Genomic DNA, 18,875 nt, shown 5'->3' on the forward strand with positions numbered 1-18,875 from the left:
AAAGTTATAACATTTTCAAAAAGTCGCACTCAATATTCAAAGCCGATCATCTCGGGATAGGGTGGACCAAATCTCAAAATTTAAGTGGCATTAGAATTTCTAATCTTTACTTCTCAAAACACAATCAAAAAAATTTGAGAAAAAATTCAAGAATGTATTTTTAATTAATAAAATAGACACTCGAGTTATCGTCCAAAAGTTTGGGATCACCTCTTTGTATGGTGAGTTTGGGATCATTCTTATGAAAACATGCAAATTTGTTTTATTCATATCTTTCTCATCTAACATCGTATTGCAGAGTTGAAGGGTTCATTTGGAAGCTTAGGAATTGTTGTTTTTTAATAAATTCATTCAAAAATTATATTTTAAGGTGAGAACTATAAAAAAAATCTGAGAACTTTCAAAAAAACAATTAATTTCAGGTGATTTTTTTATGGTTATCACTTCAAAATATAATTTTTGAATAAATTTATTAAAAAACAACAATTCCTAAGCTTCCAAATGAACCCTTCAGCTCTGCAATACGATGTTAGATGAGAAAGATATGAATAAAACAATTTTGCATGTTTTTATAAGAATGGTCCCAAACTCACCATACAAAGAGGTGATCCCAAACTTTTGGACGATAACTCAAGTGTCTATTTTATTAATTAAAAATACATTCTTGAATTTTTTTCTCAATTTTTTTTGATTGTGTTTTGAGAAGTAAAGAACAGGAATTCTAATGCCACTCAAATTTTGAGATTTGGTCCACCCTATCCCGAGATGATCGGCTTTGAATATTGAGTGCGATTGTTTGAAAATGTTATAACTTTAGGTTTAGTTTTAAGTTAAAAACTAAAACATTATATTTGGGCAAAATACCTCAGAGATAGCTATTGCTCATTATCTTTCAAATGAGATCAGAAGATTTTCAATATGTCCTAAGACGGCTGAGATATGAACGATCAAAATTTGCATGTTTTTTAGTGGGTGATCCCAAACTTTTGGCCGGCAGTGTATAAAGATTTTATCTAGTTATCATGTGAGATAACGAATTAGTTATTGCGTACCTGAAAAAGCGAATGAAATATGGTTGGTTCATAGCTTACATGTGATGTAACATGTCTCTGTTAAAAACTCGCAATGGATTGATGGATACGCTAGCCTTGTTGGTATTTCTTGATCAATTGAACGGTGGTGAACTTATCTTCAAAATCATAGTTATTCTCTTTATATTTTTTTTTTCATTTTTTTGAAGTTAATAAATAAATCAACTCCTTTAAGCTTTTAAAATAGTTTTGAGAATAATTTATGGACAAAAATTATTAAAAATTAGTTGTGTGTTCAAGCTTAAGAGTAGTTCAAGGATTAAAAATAATAGAGGAATAAATACAACTAGCTGACTCGGTAAACTTCGTTCTACCATAAATTCAATGATAAGCTATTAATGTCGAGCTGTTTGTTTACTGTTCCTTTTTTTTTGCTCAACTGTTCCATGAATAAAACTGCTGAATTTTTATACACAGAAGCGTATTATCAAAGAAATAATTCTACTAAAGATTGAGAAAGCTTGTCAGTTTTTTGGAAGGAAGTTTCTCAAAATCTAAATCATGATTATGTGGTAGTTCTGAACAAAATTATTTCTTTATTGTTCGAGTTATCTCGTATTATAATCTGATTTATTAAAGAAGCCCTCCTTTCGTCAAGTGAGAGGGGCTTCAAACATTAGCCCGTAAAAACCAGGATATTCAATTTCAAATTTACCTGTTTCAACTGATGGTGTAACTTATATGTACCTTCATTTTTCTGTAAAGGAATGTTTTAATACAATTCTTCGTCTTGTTGTAACGAAATGTTTTTTTTTTCTCAATTAAGTGCCATAAACCTTTGTTTTTTGTTTAAACTTGTTTGTAAATAAATTTCTAAGAAAATCGCCTAACAATTGTTCAAGTTGCATTTTGTTTCATGTTGATTTAGCATTGAAATAGGAGCTGCCTATTTTTAAGGACGAAAGTGATTTGTTCATTACAATAAATCATGTATGTTTACCAAATTTCATGAATACCACACAACAGTTATATTAGTTATGTTTCTTTATCAATTAGTTTGTATCATTCTGTGAACCAAGTTTTTTTTTAATTCTACTAAAAATGGTTCGAATAAATCATATTTAACAATAATTTTGAATGGGGGCTTTCAAAGAACATGAGGGTCATCAAACTATTCTTGGCCAAAATATCTATCGGGTACTAATTTCAAGCAAATTTGTTCACCTGTTTCTTAGTTACAAAAATCGCCTCCATTTTTATGTATAAGACTAGCAACTTCGTCTTACCATGTTGAACTTGTCGTCCATTTTATATTTTTCCTAAGCTGATCAACTATGAAAAATGAATAAACGTTGAGTTCTTAATCGTCTCGCTTTTCCTTTTTCTTTTTTTTTATTTTGTGAATTTTTCTCCTTATCGTTCACTCAGGATATCCTGCTTGTTTCTATTAGAGTAGAACCTAAAAATCTATTATACGAATCTTTACATAAATTATCAAAACCCTCGAAAAATCTTTCATGCATCTTACACGGATAGTTTTTTTTACTCTACCTCGGATTTTTTTACCACCAAAATAGACTTTACGAAAATTCATCAACATTAACAGCTGGATAGGACAGTTATGCTGATTTCCGGTTGATATTTTGTCACCAAGTTTCCAATTTTATCTTATTTTTTTTTTAAATCAAAAAAGTTTTTTTTGAAGCCTAACGTATAAAACTGTTTGGGTTATCTCTAAAGCTCAAAATTCTGGCGAATGTTCATCCAACTGATTGACCGCAAATTTTATTTAAATTTTTTTACTCTCTGGTAAAGTTTATCTGTTGCTTTGGACTTTTATTTAAATGGAAGTTTTAAATGACTCGCTTTCTGTGCTATGTTCTGCTATTTTCTTGAAATAGGTATTCCACTCTTTTAAACTATGCGGCAAAACTTGTTAAATGTTTCATACTGAGAAATCAAAATAGATCGTTCTTGAAAAGATTTTAAAAAAACTTTTCAATATTCTGGACGATAGTCTTTTTAATTTTTTGTAACTGTCTTTCATACATAGAGTGCCCTATTCGTTTATTTTAAAAGTGTAATTCCAAACGAACAAAGTAGTGTATCGATCAAAAAATGCAAATGGGATAATTTTTCGAATATTAATCGTTCAGTATCAAAGACTATATTGACCAGCGATATTCTTCTTTACTCCGGAGAGTTTGCAATTATTTTATACTGCGTATAGCAACTCTTTATATTTATTAGAAACCAAACCAACATTTATGTTAGAAAGACTTCCACACGTACACATTCGACTAAAAGTTTGGGATCACTCCCTCAAAAACATGAAAATGTTTTATCGGCCACATCTCAGCCATCTTATAAAATATTGGAATTCTTTTGATCTCATTCGAGAGATCGTGAGCAAAACCTTATTTGCAGGTTTTTGACAATATGTTTATATTGAGTTTATATGGCTTATATTGAGCTTAAAGTTGGGACATTTTTCAAAAACCAAACTTAAAATTCAAACCCGATCATCTCAGGGTGAGGTGGACCAAATTTTAAAATTCGATTTGCATTCGAATCCGTTTTTCATACATATTCAAATACATTTGTAAAATTTTGTGTGAAAAATTTGCACTGTACTTAAAATATATAAAATAGCTTCATAAATAATCGTCCAAAAGTTTGGGATCAGTCTTCTACAACATGCATTATTTTCACGTGTATCTCTGTTATCGAACGACGTATTGTTAGTCTGGTGAGCTAATGAGTTGAATTTGCTTTATGGTATTTAGTTGAAATATTTTTGAAGACTAACTTCTCTAGAGCTTTAGCTAAAGTTTCATCATTTTCTGATGATTTTCTCCAAATAGTCCGACCGGTTAAAAAAAATTTGTTTGACCATAACTTAGTTGTGTTACAAGTTATTGCAAATTGGATAGACTTTTTTGAAAGGTCATTACCTATCAAATAGTTATCAATAGTAAAAATATGAAAATCATATGATTTATGCTATCACAACTTCATACGCATTTAAAAACAAATGTTCTTATTATGGTTACCGGTCTGACGATAATCATTTTTGATAAATTTTTGAGCTTAATCAAGTGTAATTTATAAGCTTGCAAATGAGCTAATACGATCAGCAAAAACTCATGAGAGAACTAAGTTATGATCAAAACAAATTTGCATAATTTTATCAACGGTCGGACTATTTGGTGAAAATCATCAGAAAATGATTAAAATGCATGTTTTAGAAGACTGATTCCAAACTTTTGGACGATGACTTAAGTAGCTATATTTCATATTTTAAGTACATTGCTAATTTTTTGCACTAAATTTTACAAATGTATTTTAATACGAATAAAAAAAGTATTCGAATGCAATTCGAATTTTGACATTTTTGTTCCACCCTACCCTGAGATGATCGGGATTGAATTTTTAGTAAGGTTTTTGAAAAATGTTCCAACATTAAGCTAAACTAAAATCTTATAAACTCAAGATTAACATATTGTCATACAATGAAGGTTTTGCTCACGATTTCTCGAATGAGATCAAAAGAATCTTAATATGTAATAAGATGGCTTAGATATGGCCGGTCACTATTTTCATGTTTTTGAGGGGGTGATCCCAAACTTTTGGCCGGCAGTGTATATTGATACCAAGCATTTTAAAATAATTATTCTTGAATATTCCCCTTAACCTTCCAAAGCCGTTCGCCAAATATCCGTTAAAGGAAAATTTGAATTGTAGATTGATTTCGTTCTCCTGGCTGCAAATGTTAACCGATTTTGATGAAATTATATGCATTGTTTAGGTAACTTATAGTTATTTCTCAACGTTTCAAATAAAGTTTTTTTTACCAGGTTATCAGAAACTCGTTCAGAAAGTTAAAAGTCCGAAAAATTAATTTTAATTTTTAAAATACTCATAACTTCTTACAGCGTTTCTGCATTTAAGTGTTTCATTGATGTTCGAAATCGTCAAGTATCGATCTATCCGACAATCTGCTATAAGATTTTTCGGTAGAAAAAAATTTCACTTTAAAAGAACGACATCCAATTTTGGCTTTGCTTAGCTGTATTTCATTTCCCAATTAACCAATTTTCAAAACTCAAATTTTAGTTTTTGGTCGTTAATTTGATCATTATTTTCATGCAACATTCTTGGTCTGTAAAAATTCCTAGTTCTTCAGTATATTGGAATGATGATAAAGTAGTTTGAAATGAGCGCTTCGGGTCATATTGACCCGAACAGCTTTGGAGGGTTCAATAAATTTCTTACAAAATTGGGAAGAAATTAGACACAAGTAAGAGCTTTTCATATTGTTGAAAAAAAAATCATTTTATGAATATTGAACTAGTCTAATGAAGCGAATAGCTTGCCTCTGGCATTGGATGCCGGGTCGTAAAAAATTGAGTAAACGCGAGCCCGGCTTTGTTAGACAACAGCAAAAAAAAATCTCATATCCCCGCAGCGTATCGATTTGTTGATGAATAGTTAATTTAATCGGAAACTCCTCGAAGCCAATTCGTCGAATTTCTCAACGCAACTGATTTGTTACACGTTGTTGGAATTCGAAAATCGTTGGAATTTAAACATGAATTAAAAAAAATAACCAAAACTTACCAAAACCGATCCAGTTCAGCCACCGGAAGTCCCATTGGCTCGGGGCCGCACTGGAACTGTTGAGACTGCCAATGATCCAGGACCATCGATGGTTTTGAACCACGACTACGGTGGTTGATTCGCGACCCCCAGCCAGCCCCAGACTGTCGATGGCCGCTATGCATTTGATATGCAACACCGTCCGATCCACTCCTTTCGGGAATAATCGATCAACCGGAAGATGCATCTCCAGCGTACGGTATTTGAGCAAAAAGTTGTCCATATCGGCCGTCGTTTCCTGCAGCGGTTGCAGATATTCGATGGGGACCTGGCAGAGCGGGATAATGAATAGTTTAATAAATTCCACAAAAAAAGGGACAAAGAAGAAATCTCTCTACACTCATTTATATAAACATATTTCAGCTGAAGTCTGCAAAAAAATTCCTAATCTTAGACTATAGCAATTTTTTTTACAATTTATAAAAGAAGATTTTTTTTATTTGTTCCGGCTTGATAGAAGCCACAAAATAAAAACACCTTCCCTTGAAGAAAAACACTGTTAAATTTGTGTGTTTTTTTACAAAAAAGAAAACCTGGGAAAAACTAGGATCAACAATCGAAATCCAAAATGGAAAAAAAATCTGGTCACCCTGAAAATGTTGAAAAGTGCAATGAAAAAACAACACTTACCGCCTTCTCATTGACGAAAAAGTACAGCCTGCTATTCAAGCTGGCCATATCGGAGGTGCAATTGGCTTCGATCACCTCGCCCGGATAGTAAGTCGATGCCAGCCCACTGATGATGGGATTGTGCTGCGGCAGTGCTTCCACCGTCATGTTCCGGCTTCCATTCGCAAGGGCAAACTTGGGAGCGTCCCCGGAAATCTCACATCGATATTCCCCGGCCGAGCGTCGCTCCAGATTGGTCAGCCGGATTTGGCACAGGTACTGATTGCAGAACGTTTCACCCCCATCCGGACTCAGATAGCCGGAGTTGACCAGCACCACGCCCTCCACCGGGAAAGTTTTCACCTGGGGCGATAGCATCGGGGCGAACCTGGAAAAAAGAGAGTTAAAACGCCTCATACAATTAAAATTGTTAAGATGATGTTTTCTTTTTTAAAAAGAAATTCATTTAATTTTTTTTGTTAAGAAGGTAATCCTTTGGAATTCTGGAAAACTCCTTAAAATGCAGTTATCTATTCAAATAATTCGTAGAAGCATTACTATACACTTTTACACAATAAATTTTTAAAAATAATCTTGTTTTTGTATTAAAACTCAAGTGATGCTATTCTTATTTCAGACCCTTTTTCACATTTTTGGTCCTCAACGCCAATTGCTACGTTCAAAAAAAGTAAACTTATGCTTGCTTTATCCGTTAAGCAATTCAGAACATACTGTGGAAGAAAATTTCCGTAATTTTCAATCATTCATATTTTTACAAGCAAAACACATAGTGGTGCTATTCTTATTTCGCTCACTGTAGAGTGATGGAGAAGATGATTTTTCGTAAGTATTAAAAATTTGCTTGTGTGCTCATTATTTACTTATTTTGCAATTTTCAGATAACTAGTATTGGAGCGCTAGGACGGCTGGAGGCAATCCAGTTCCCGAATTGTGAAAAGTGAAGTGAAGTGTGAAAAGTTCGAATCCTTTAGGTATAAGAAATAAAAAAAAGTGCATTGCGTACTTGACATAATAATAATAATTCCGGCAAAATCAAGACATTTTTTTATTTCAAAGATACGAAAACACTCCCTACGCTAATGTAACAATGAAATCTACGTGAATAACATGTATCAGAACGAATCCCTCCACATTCAATCTACGTTGTTATTACATGCAACCTTTATGAAAATTACGTGAATTCTGCTTGCTGCGCGAGCCCTGTTTTCTACTTAAAATTCACGGGGGGGTGGGAGGGGGTTTGGTGTCTTATTTTTACCTATGATTGTAACTATATGATTATCCATTTTAAAAGTTCTTTGGTATTAAAAGTTTTCGTGTAAAATCGTAACTTTACAAAATTGGCCCTTATACTAAAAAGAGAGCTAAATTCGTTTTCGTGGTTAAAATCTTTGATTTTTTTAGAGTCTGTCAGATCAAACTTAGTTGAAGCTTTTTTTAGGAGAGACTTCCATTACTTAAAAAATATATTCTTTACTCGAGTCCAACAAGCCCAAACTATTCTTCAAATTCAAAGATTAGGTATCACCTTTTATGAAAACAAAACAAATTTTCAAAAAAAAAAAAAAAGTTAAAAAAACATCAACAGATTATCGAATCAAATTCTCTTGATGCAAACTTGAACCAAATGTATGATTTGAGTATGAAATTTGACTTTAAAAAATCTGCAATAATATCACTTTGCGGACCAAATACGAGATATCTCGTTTTTCGCTAGCCGCTAGTATGCTCCATTAAAAAGCATGATTCAAATGTTATAAATCTTATAATGAAACCTCATTCTACAAAATGTAACACAACCCATTCCGTTACTCAAACATCAGCAAAATCAAGCAGATGATCAAGCAGAACTCCTATTTTTGTACGTAGCCGAGCCGGCAAATTGACAAATTATTTGAAAAACATGGTGAAAACCGGGTAAATAATTTGAAATTTTCCATTCCAAAAAACCGAGCAATATCCGAAAATCTGAGAAAATTCCAGACATTGATCTAGTGAAGAAAAATGACATATATTTTTTTGTCGCAACATATCAGAATGTTAAATTCATGTTAAAAGCATTTGAAAGAAAGTTTTAGTTTGATTTTTGATGAAACAAACTTTCACAAATCCGATTTTCGACAAACAATTCTAAATTGAATTCAATGTTCTTGTTTCATTTCCCAAATAATGTGAATAAAACTGGGCAAAATCCAAGTAGTTTTTTTCACAATATCCGGGCATCCGCAAATTGCATTGAAACACCGGGCTAGCCCGGATGAATCTGTATACTTAAGTTTATGTACTTTTAATTTCATACGTCGGTAGCATTAATTTACAAAAGCAGTGATTCGCAAAGTTACATTTACTAAAATTATCCAAAAAACTTGTTCTATTAAACAAACCGTGAAAATAACGCAGGTATCTGGGACAAATTTTAGAAATAAAACGGCAAAACTTTCACAAATCTTAAAATTTAGGATTTATATTCCTTCACTGCCACGCTTTTGATATTTTTCGACCGAAAAAAGCTTTTGTAGCTAATCATTGGTCCTGGCGCAGAACATCAATCTAGAATAACCAAATTAATATCGCTCAGGAATGAAAAGATAGGTATTTTGGGCAAAGTTGTTAATTCGCATATCCATACCTATATATAAAACAGGGAGAGAGACAGCCCATACAGAAATGTACGAACACGCAAAACTCTTCACTGGACCATCCGAGTTGCATGAAATTTTTTTTTGTTGTGTTCGTCTTCACGCGAAGAATAACACAACGGAGAGATTATTTCGAAAATGTTTTTGTGGAATTAGAAAATTAATTTTTAGTTTTTATTCGTATCAAATAAAGTCATGGCACCCAATTTCCATTTTTTTCATTCGAATCACCCAGAGTAGGAAGGCGCCAAAAGCAATCAAGGCTTACTAATGTTCATCCATCTCTCTTTAGGCAGTTTTGGCGCCCATTTTCGTTGCAAGTGTACTTTTCACGTGGCACCAGTAAAATGGATACTAGGATGTAATTGTTCACCTTCCGTATGCGGTGATAAAAAAGAAGGCAATAAGCCGGCATGGAGTATATCTATTTTCGAAAATTGTCATTTTTGCTTCAGCATCGAGGCAACTTTAACATTTTTAAAGCTGATTTATCCAAAGCTAGCCGGATTGCCCGGAGTTACCCGGACTTGACCGGGTAATTGATAAAACAAAATTCAAAGGGCCCGGTTAAGTCGTCAAGCCCGGTTGTCCGAATTTTGATAAAAAACCCGAATCTTCCGGATTTAGTCATTTTATTTGCCAAATAAAAAAAATCTCTAAAAGATATTATTTTTTTTTAATTTTGCGTACTTAAACGGAGTTTTTTGAGCAACTTTTAACATAATAATCATGCACGGTTTCTGGATGCTTAAAATACGATTCAAAATTTCTGATGTGTTTAGAAAAAAAAATTTAAGTGCTTTTCGTTTTAATTTTTTCTAAGTAGTTTCTGAATTTAGTCCAAAATTGCATGGTATTGCCCGAATTTTGGATTGACAATTTTTAAATCAAATGCCCGGATATTGTTAGGTTCTTAAATCAAATAAATTTGCCTGACCAGGATACGCTCGGGAAAAATTCTGATCTCTTTTATTCACTCCGTTATTTTGTTTTGTTTATTTTCCGGTTAAATGAAAGATTGTCATATTATTTAAGAAAAATAATATTCTAAGTATGACTGTGGAAGTTTTGACATATCCAAAACAACTGAACAGATAACAATGAAATATTCCATTACAGAATTTTCTGTTTATATTTATGGTTTAACACCAAGAGAACGTCTTATTTTTAATTATTAGAATAAGATGACCATAAATTGATTTACTTGGTTTTTGTAAACGTCAAGAATGTAATGAGTTAGTTCGAGAATAGAATGATATTAACTTTGTAATTCTATGTGAATTTCATCAGAAAACCAAGGAAATGTTAGATACTATCCACTTCTTCCTTTAGTCTCGACGAAAATATGATTCACGATCCAAAACAGAGATAATGAAAACTGAATTAGATTTGCAAAGACTTTTTTGAATATCATTTCAGATTTTGAATTCAAGATCCCAAAGTAAAAAAAGATTTCATAACCGTTTGATTTGAAATTGCTGTAAATAAAAATTCCATGTACATACACATATATTGAATGTTCTAATTTTCTTTGTTAAGTGCTTAAGCATCTATTTTTCGATAAATATGAGTCGTTAAGAGTAAAAGTCGATATAAAAAAGATGATTCTGAAAATTAAGAGGAGATTATCTCATACAGAGAATATATCAAATGCATGATAGATAACGAAAAACAGAATGGTATATGGAAATTTGTTGATATTTATATATTTGCAGCATAAAAAAATCGCGAAATTTCATACCATGAAAAGTGTTGTGCCATTTCTACAAATTTGGTACCTATACGATAAAGAAAATTTCAAACATGGTTTTGGCGAAAAAGGAAAGACAGTTGATCAAAATTGCTTAAAATGACGACACATTTCAACAAAACATTTTTTGGCACTTATCTTGGGGTTAATAGAAATTGAAACTATCGGTGTCAAGGATCCTCTGTAAATGAAAAAAAAAAAATCAAACGGAAGAAAATAGATTTTTAATTTTACCGCAGAAGATATTCGCTTTCCAGTTTTGTTGGAAGTCAATCTTCTTCGAAAATTTTTGCTTCTGGAGGTAGGCACTACCATAATATGACAGAAGTATTACGAAAATATTCAAAAAACTGTTCACTCCGTTTGAAGGTAACAATCCAGTTTCATGAGCGTAAATAATTACTTACCTATTTTCTGCGTATTCACATGTTCAATATTTTTGCGAAATTCAAAGGCTTAACGAAGTTTGCCGGGTCAGCTAGTTTTGATATATAATTTAAAGTCCAGAGTTTCAAAAGTAGCGCGATAATAACAATAACTTTTTGTAAAGCATTTTTCAATTATTTTTTTTATTTAACCTAAAATTGTTGAACTTTGACATGTTTAGCAAAGTTGTGTATTTTATTGAGATAAATAACTTTGTAGAAAAAACTTAAGCTCTAAAATGCTAAACAAGAAAGTTATCATTTAAATATCGCTATTGGTGGATCTCTAGACTTTATATTTCATATCAAAATATGCGCTTTGTTATACAAAGCAATGTTTTCGAAGACACCAGCAGTCTATCTTAATTACCTTTGGCCTTTTTAATTTATTTCCGCTAGATTTATGTTCTGCATTGTCAATTATGACGCACTTCAAAACATCGATCCAGACGCAACCGATAATGACAAACCAAATTTTCTGTGAAGCTTCTCTTTCGCTCAATTGCGAACGAGTTTATCTGCACCGAGAACGCACTTCATCAGTTTGCTTGCTTCTCTTGTCCACACTTGGGTGGTCGCTTGGTCGCTCTGGAGATAACTGAGCATTCTTTAAAGTTTCTCCGTTTGGGAAGAGCACAGCGAAATAAATACACGCTCTTGTGGTGAATCCAATTATGATTTTCCACAACCGCATTCTTTCTCACTATATTTTTTTTTAACGTCTGCGATACAACGACTACGCTTTGTAAAACTAGTTTATAGACTGGGGACTTCTTCTCTTCTCTTCTTTGGTGATACCGTACCCAAGCACCAATACTTGGGCGATTAGGTTGCTATTACATCTTTCACCGATACACTACTATCAACTGTGCGTCCTATACGCTCTAGTTTTTAAATCAACCTACAGTAACCGAAGATCAAGCTTAACTAAAAATAGACATTATTTTTTAAAATTATCCTCATGTTTTTGATGATCTTTAAGATATTCTTATTATACCTTTACTTCACTACCACAGCTCTTACTCTGAACGAGCTAATCTGAGAAGCGATGCCAAGCATGATCTCATCCCTACAATAATCATCTTTATTCTCGTCAGGTCGTATAATTAAGTAAGGTTACAGTAGTGATTGATATGTCGGATTATTCATCCGTTATATTGGCAACATTTCTCTACTAATTTCCTAACTGTTCACCTGGTTCCAGTGAACACTACAAATTCACTCATCGTCGATTCTTAGAAAAAAAGGGAATTAACGTTGCTATTGTTTTCATTTGCCACGCGGATCGTCAGTCTAAATTAATAGCAGCGGAGTAAACATGTTCGGGTCGTTGCAAGTGAGTTTCAACAGATTCAATTATAATCTCAGATGCTTACACTTCCTGATTTCCACAAACTTTAATAGAAATTATTCCATATGGGCTCTTGTTTTACAAATTGTAAATACTGTTCAGTTAACTAGGTAGAACACGTTGTGCGCTTCCGCTTGATTTTTAATATTTTGTTCTATACTCTCACCCGTTAATATTTTTGTTTTGATACATTTTTAGAATTTCCGCAAATTTTGGCCAACCACATAACAAAACGAGCCCAGCTTTATTGCAGTCGTGTCCACTCATTTGTTAGATAAATTCTTAGCAAATCCCCTCTTCCCAAACTATATCTCCCGAACCCGATCCTTCGTGGCCACGTTTGAACAAATCCAAAATCGATTGTTTTGGTTTAATACTCTTTCGTCAACTCGCACATTGAGAGCAATAGCGGTTGGCAGTTGATGATGGTCTATGATGATGACAACAATATAAATATTGGCATCATGCACGCTAAACTCAGCCAACACAGCTTGTGGTTATGAGTAACCCTGCAGTGTTGGCAGTTTATTAAGGGTGGTTAGCCCAGAATATGATAGTATTAAAGGAATGATTCAGAGTTGAAAATCACTTACGTTAAGCGACAAGATTGTTATCGCTATAGGTCTAAGTTAGCTTGTAAGGACTTGACAAACAGAAATGAATAAACGGTATCCCATTTCCAAACCAAATCCCTGATACTAAATCATTAAGTTCAACATAACTCAAACAGATAGGATGTTGACCAAAAAAGACAAAAATTCTAGGCTTGCATGCAAGCTCTCATGAAATGTATGCTTCAGTCTCAAACTTTCATGTATTGTTTCGAACTTGCACAACTCTTGAAAAGTTTGAGTATTCAGCCAGGATATTCAAACCTCGACCTCCTGCCGGTTAAGAGGCGCTCAAGATACTCCAGAACTATGTCTGATGCATTGAAATGATAGCTTCAAAATCCAAATAAAAATTTAAGAAACAAGCAAATTGAGGCAGAATAAATAACTAACTGATTGTATCAGGAGAAATAATCTTTTTTTTTTATCTACCCAAATAATATTACTTTGAGGTGGGACTGCGTAACAATTTTGATATGCTGTCCTGATCGGGTCTCCTTCCTATTACCCCACTGGAAGGAGACAGTAGTACAAAGTGTTCATTGAAACATTACCTCAATACTCTTCCAAACTCGATTTGGTTCTATTTGCTTGAACCCTGTCTCTTAAAAATTGTCTACTGGATTGAGAGGAACCAAATATTCACTGAACCATTTCTCGTACCCGAAGACCCTTGCTTGTCAAATTTGATTCCATTTGCTCGAATAGATGACCATATATGACAGGTAAAGTTAAAAAAAAGAAGATCCATCCCTGTTTTGCACAAGTAGACCGGAAGATGGATTTAGAAAAAAACGAACATTCTGAAAACTAACGTTGTGGCGTACGGACTGCTATTTATACCCGTCAATACAAGTGGTTTTAGTTTTTCGGTGTGGTTTTAATTTGTAATCCAAAAAACTGTGTGAAATAGAAGTCAGAACAAGGCGTGGCCACGACACACCATTCAATTATCCCAGCTGGAAGAAGGAAGGTTTCTTAAGGGGGGGGTAGGGTCTAACACTTTCAAAAAATCGATTTTTTATTTTTTTATTTTCTTATTGTAAAACATTTCAAACATGTTGAGTCAAATTTTCAAGTCAATTGAAGCAAAACTGTAGAAGTTATAGGCCTTTATCTCCTCCTATCTAATACTGCAAGAAAGCAAGAGCAGAAACTTCAAACGCGTTTTTCTCGAAAGCACATTTTTAAAGTCCGTGGACATCGTCATTTGAAAACTACTTATCCGATTCTTTTCAAATTTGGAACATAGTTTCTACATATAAAATACCAGACCCCAAGGTTTTTGTTTTTTGATTTTTTTACTTTGGGGAGATTTTATAGGTGAAAAATGGCGGATTTTTAAGTGAAAAATCGTAGTTTTTACTTCAAACAGCCACAAAAATTTCATAAAAATATTTTTAAGTTAAATAAAAAAGTTGGGGTCCAGAAAAACATCTATTAAAAATATTTTGCTCTGATTTTTTGAATTCAGATGATTCTGTGCTGAGATACAGTGTCCACCGCAAATCCTGTTTTCTAAAAGGCATCCTCGAAAATGCTCCGTCACCGGACCATTTTTCAATATTTTTCTACGAAAAAATTACTAAATATTCTTTTAACAATGCTTTATATAATGCAAAAAATTTGAATACATTTGTTTGAACGATAGCTCTAGAAAAAAATCGTGAAAATGGTGTTTTTTTATACCCGTTAGACCCTACCCCCCCCCCCCCCCCCTTAAATAATCGTAGAAACATTTATTGTATTCCAAATCCCTTCACGTAAAATTTGGATTTACACCTAGGTTTTTTTTACGCGGTTTTTTTTACACGGTTTTTTTTTACACGGCTTTTTTTACACGGTTTTCGGGAATTAACACGGTTTTTGAGAGAAAATATTCTAAGTCCTTTTCAAAGGAAAACACTTGAAATCTTTTTGAAGTTGGGAAAATCTTAGCTCTGAGACTAAGAACGTGGAACATGAGACCCCTGAGACCTGAGACATGAGACTTAGGATCTGAGACCTGAGACCTGAGACCTGAGACCTGAGACATTAGACCTGAGACTTGAGACCTGAAATATGAGACCTGAGATCTCAGACACGAGACACGAGACACGAGACATGAGACATTAGACCTGAGACATGAGACTTGAGACCTGAGACCTGAGACCTGAGACCTGAGACATGAGACATTAGACCTGAGACATGAGACTTGAGACATGAGACCTGAGACCTGAGACATGAGACATGAGACATTAGAGCTGAGACATTAGACCTGAGAAATGAGACCTGAGACATGAGACATGAGACATGAGACATCAGACATGAGACTTGAAACCTGAGACATGAGACATTAGACATTAGACATTAGACATTAGACATTAGACATTAGACATTAGACATTAGACATTAGACATTAGACATGAGACATGAGACATTAGACCTGAGACAATAGACGTGTGACTTGAGACATGAGACATGAGACATGAGACATGAGACATGAGACATGAGACATGAGACATGAGACATGAGACATGAGACATGAGACATGAGACATGAGACATGAGACATGAGACATGAGACATGAGACATGAGACATGAGACATGAGACATGAGACATGAGACATGAGACATGAGACATGAGACATGAGACATGAGACATGAGACATGAGACATGAGACATGAGACATGAGACATGAGACATGATACATGAGACATGAGACATGAGACATGAGACATGAGACATGAGACATGAGACATGAGACATGAGACATGAGACATGAGACATGAGACATGAGACATGAGACATGAGACATGAGACATGAGACATGAGACATGAGACATGAGACATGAGACATGAGACATGAGACATGAGACATGAGACATGAGACATGAGACATGAGACATGAGACATGAGACATGAGACATGAGACATGAGACATGAGACATGAGACATAAGACATGAGACTGTCTAATGTCTCACGTATCACGTCTCAAGTCTAATGTCTCATGTCTCAAGTCTCATGTCTAATGTCTCATGTCTCATGTCTCATGTCTCATGTCCCATGTCTCATGTCTCATGTCTCATGTCTCATGTCTCATGTCTCATGTCTCATGTCTCATGTCTCATGTCTCATGTCTCATGTCTCATGTCTCATGCCTCATGTCTAATGCCTGATGTCTAATGTCTCATGTCTAATGTCTAATGTCTCATGTCTCAAGTCACACGTCTATTGTCTCAGGTCTAATGTCTCATGTCTCATGTCTTATGTCTCATGTATAATGTCTAATGTCTAATGTCTAATGTCTAATGTCTAATGTCTAATGTCTAATGTCTCATGTCTAATGTCTAATGTCTAATGTCTAATGTCTAATGTCTAATGTCTAATGTCTAATGTCTAATGTCTAATGTCTAATGTCTAATGTCTAATGTCTAATGTCTAATGTCTAATGTCTAATGTCTAATGTCTAATGTCTAATGTCTAATGTCTAATGTCTCATGTCTCATGTCTCATTTCTTATGTCTCATGTCTCATGTCTCAGGTCTCATGTCTCAGGTCTCATTTCTCAGGTCTCATGTCTCATGTCTCATGTCTAATGTCTCAGGTCTCATGTTTTGTGTCTCAGGTCTCAGGTCTAATGTCTCATGTCTTATGTCTCAGGTATCAGGTCTCAGGTCTCAGGTCTCAGATCTCAGATCTCAGGTCTCAGGTGTCATGTCGAAAGTCTCAGGTCTCACGTATCAGTTCTCAGGTCTCATGTCTCAATTGTCAGGTCTCAAGTCTAAGGTACCAGTTCGCAAGTCTCAGATCTCAGGTCTCATGTCTTAAGTATAAAGTCTCAAGTTTCAGGTCTCAAATCTCAGGTCTCAGGTGTCAGGTCTAAGGTCTAAAGTGTCTAGTTACATGTCTTATTGTTTCAAGTTTCAAAGCTGCATAAATTTAAAGGTCTTTTTTTACACGGTTTTCCGCAATTAGCACGGTTTTTTTTACACGGTTTTCGGGAATTAACACGGTTTTTTTTTACACGGTTTTTTTTACGCGGTACGTATATCAGTGTAAAAAAAGACCTAGGTGTATTAGCTTTATTAAGTCTCGGGTCATGTAAAAAAAATGTGAGGCGAAGAGCCCCCCTCTCCCCTTCCAATCTTCTCAATGGAAAGGAGGAAGGGGTACCATATATTCATAGAAATATTTCCAGTACCCAATACCCTCCCATACAAAATCTGGTTTTATTTGCAAGTTGCAAGTTTTAAGTAAATCGCATCAGTCGGTTCCGAATCTATAGGGAACGGACAGACAGACAGACAGACCGAAATTCATTTTCAAATGAAAACAGGGTGTCCCATTATGTCAAAGCACAATTTAAAATGAACAGTATAAGCACAACTTGGGAGCAAATCCTTTGAGATGAAATGATTTTGACAACCTTTATATAGTATTTGGAAAGCTTTCGATGGAATCTGCAGGCTTCAGATGATTGCTTTTAATTGCCTCGATTAAGAACAATAAAGAGGATTCATCTCATTCGGTACGACCTGGGCTTTGTTGGGTTGGTACTAAGCCATCGTATCCTTTCAATAGGGAACTGGTGTAAAATAAGGTAAAAACAGTATCGGGTGATATGCACGCAACGGTTCAGGCGCTAAACCGGGTGCTATTTATCAGACGTTAACAACTGTTGTTTTTATTATATCAGTATGCACAAACGGCTTGGAATGCATGCCATGTTTGGATATGCCTTGAGAATCCATTGCATTTCCACCGATTTTTTTTTAAATTGATGTCATCGTTTTGTCAATACTTTGGCCATCCCGAACAGTGTAATACTGGTCACCCGAAAGCGTTTTGTAATCAAATTTGCAATAGGTTTCATGACGATGATTTTTCACCGATTTTCCACACAGTAATTGAACATATTACGAGCTCTTGATTTGACAGAAGTGACTTGTTTTTGACTCCTGAACTAAGGCAGTCTTCTTACTGACGTAAGCACGCATAACATCCAAATCCAAAGTTTTGTTCACCGGACTTGGTTCCCGTCCAAATACTCTTCCCCTCTATTTTTGAGAAACGCATTGCACATGCATACTTCTTCCATTTCCTCCAACTGACTAACACTGAAAGTATACCATTTGTGCAGTATTTTCGCCGTTTTCTGAAAAAATGGTTCTTATTTTCACGAAAATTTTGAAACCTGTAGCTTACGATACACAGAGTTTTAAGTTTAACTGTAGAAAACAACACACGACAGAAATAAGCTGCTTAAACGTCATCCGGAATGAGCAGAGTCGTATCAAAATCGTGCTTAAACAAAATGGAACTACCTATAAATAAGTTTAGGGAGTGCATTCGAAAAAATTGCAACAGTTTTTTCAATAACTTGTGAATGCAAAAATGAAAATTGATTGAATTTTCACCTTCAAATGTGATGTTAACATGTGGAAATTTTTGTGACGGCCTGTCAATGGTTTTTGAGAAAGCTTCAAATGAGGAAGCTCATTGACCAAAATGTTTGGGTAGTTTTGTCGAAAATTCAGGTGAGTCCCAGTGGAAGAGCCTGAAATTGCTGAAAATAAACTTTTTGACCCTAAAGGACCTAGAGTATTCAACAATGAGCTAAAATTTGCATAAAAATGAAGATAATTGGTTTCATGAAGTTCAGTATTGTGAGTAGTTTCATCAAGCACTATGCAAAAATTTCAATTGGGATAGTGAAAAAAATATAATTTTTTTTCAAACTGGGTCGTCTAGCTAAATAAACACAGGCCTTTTTTATACCTACAATGTTAAAAAAA

General features: G+C 34.3%; 1 protein-coding gene across 1 annotated transcript in view; it reads right to left on the bottom strand.

Moving 5' to 3' along the window:
* Positions 1–18,875, bottom strand: part of LOC129754943 (uncharacterized) — a 238,171-nt gene that overhangs the window by 23,748 nt on the left and 195,548 nt on the right. Inside the window, exons 3-4 of the mRNA XM_055751213.1 lie at positions 6,321–6,687; positions 5,652–5,958 (exon numbers count right to left, since the gene is read on the bottom strand). Coding sequence (XP_055607188.1) covers positions 5,652–5,958; positions 6,321–6,687 — 674 coding nt within the window. The remainder of the gene's footprint in view (positions 1–5,651; positions 5,959–6,320; positions 6,688–18,875) is intronic.

This window comes from Uranotaenia lowii, chromosome 1, assembly GCF_029784155.1.
Source record: "Uranotaenia lowii strain MFRU-FL chromosome 1, ASM2978415v1, whole genome shotgun sequence".
NCBI lineage: Eukaryota > Metazoa > Arthropoda > Insecta > Diptera > Culicidae > Uranotaenia > Uranotaenia lowii.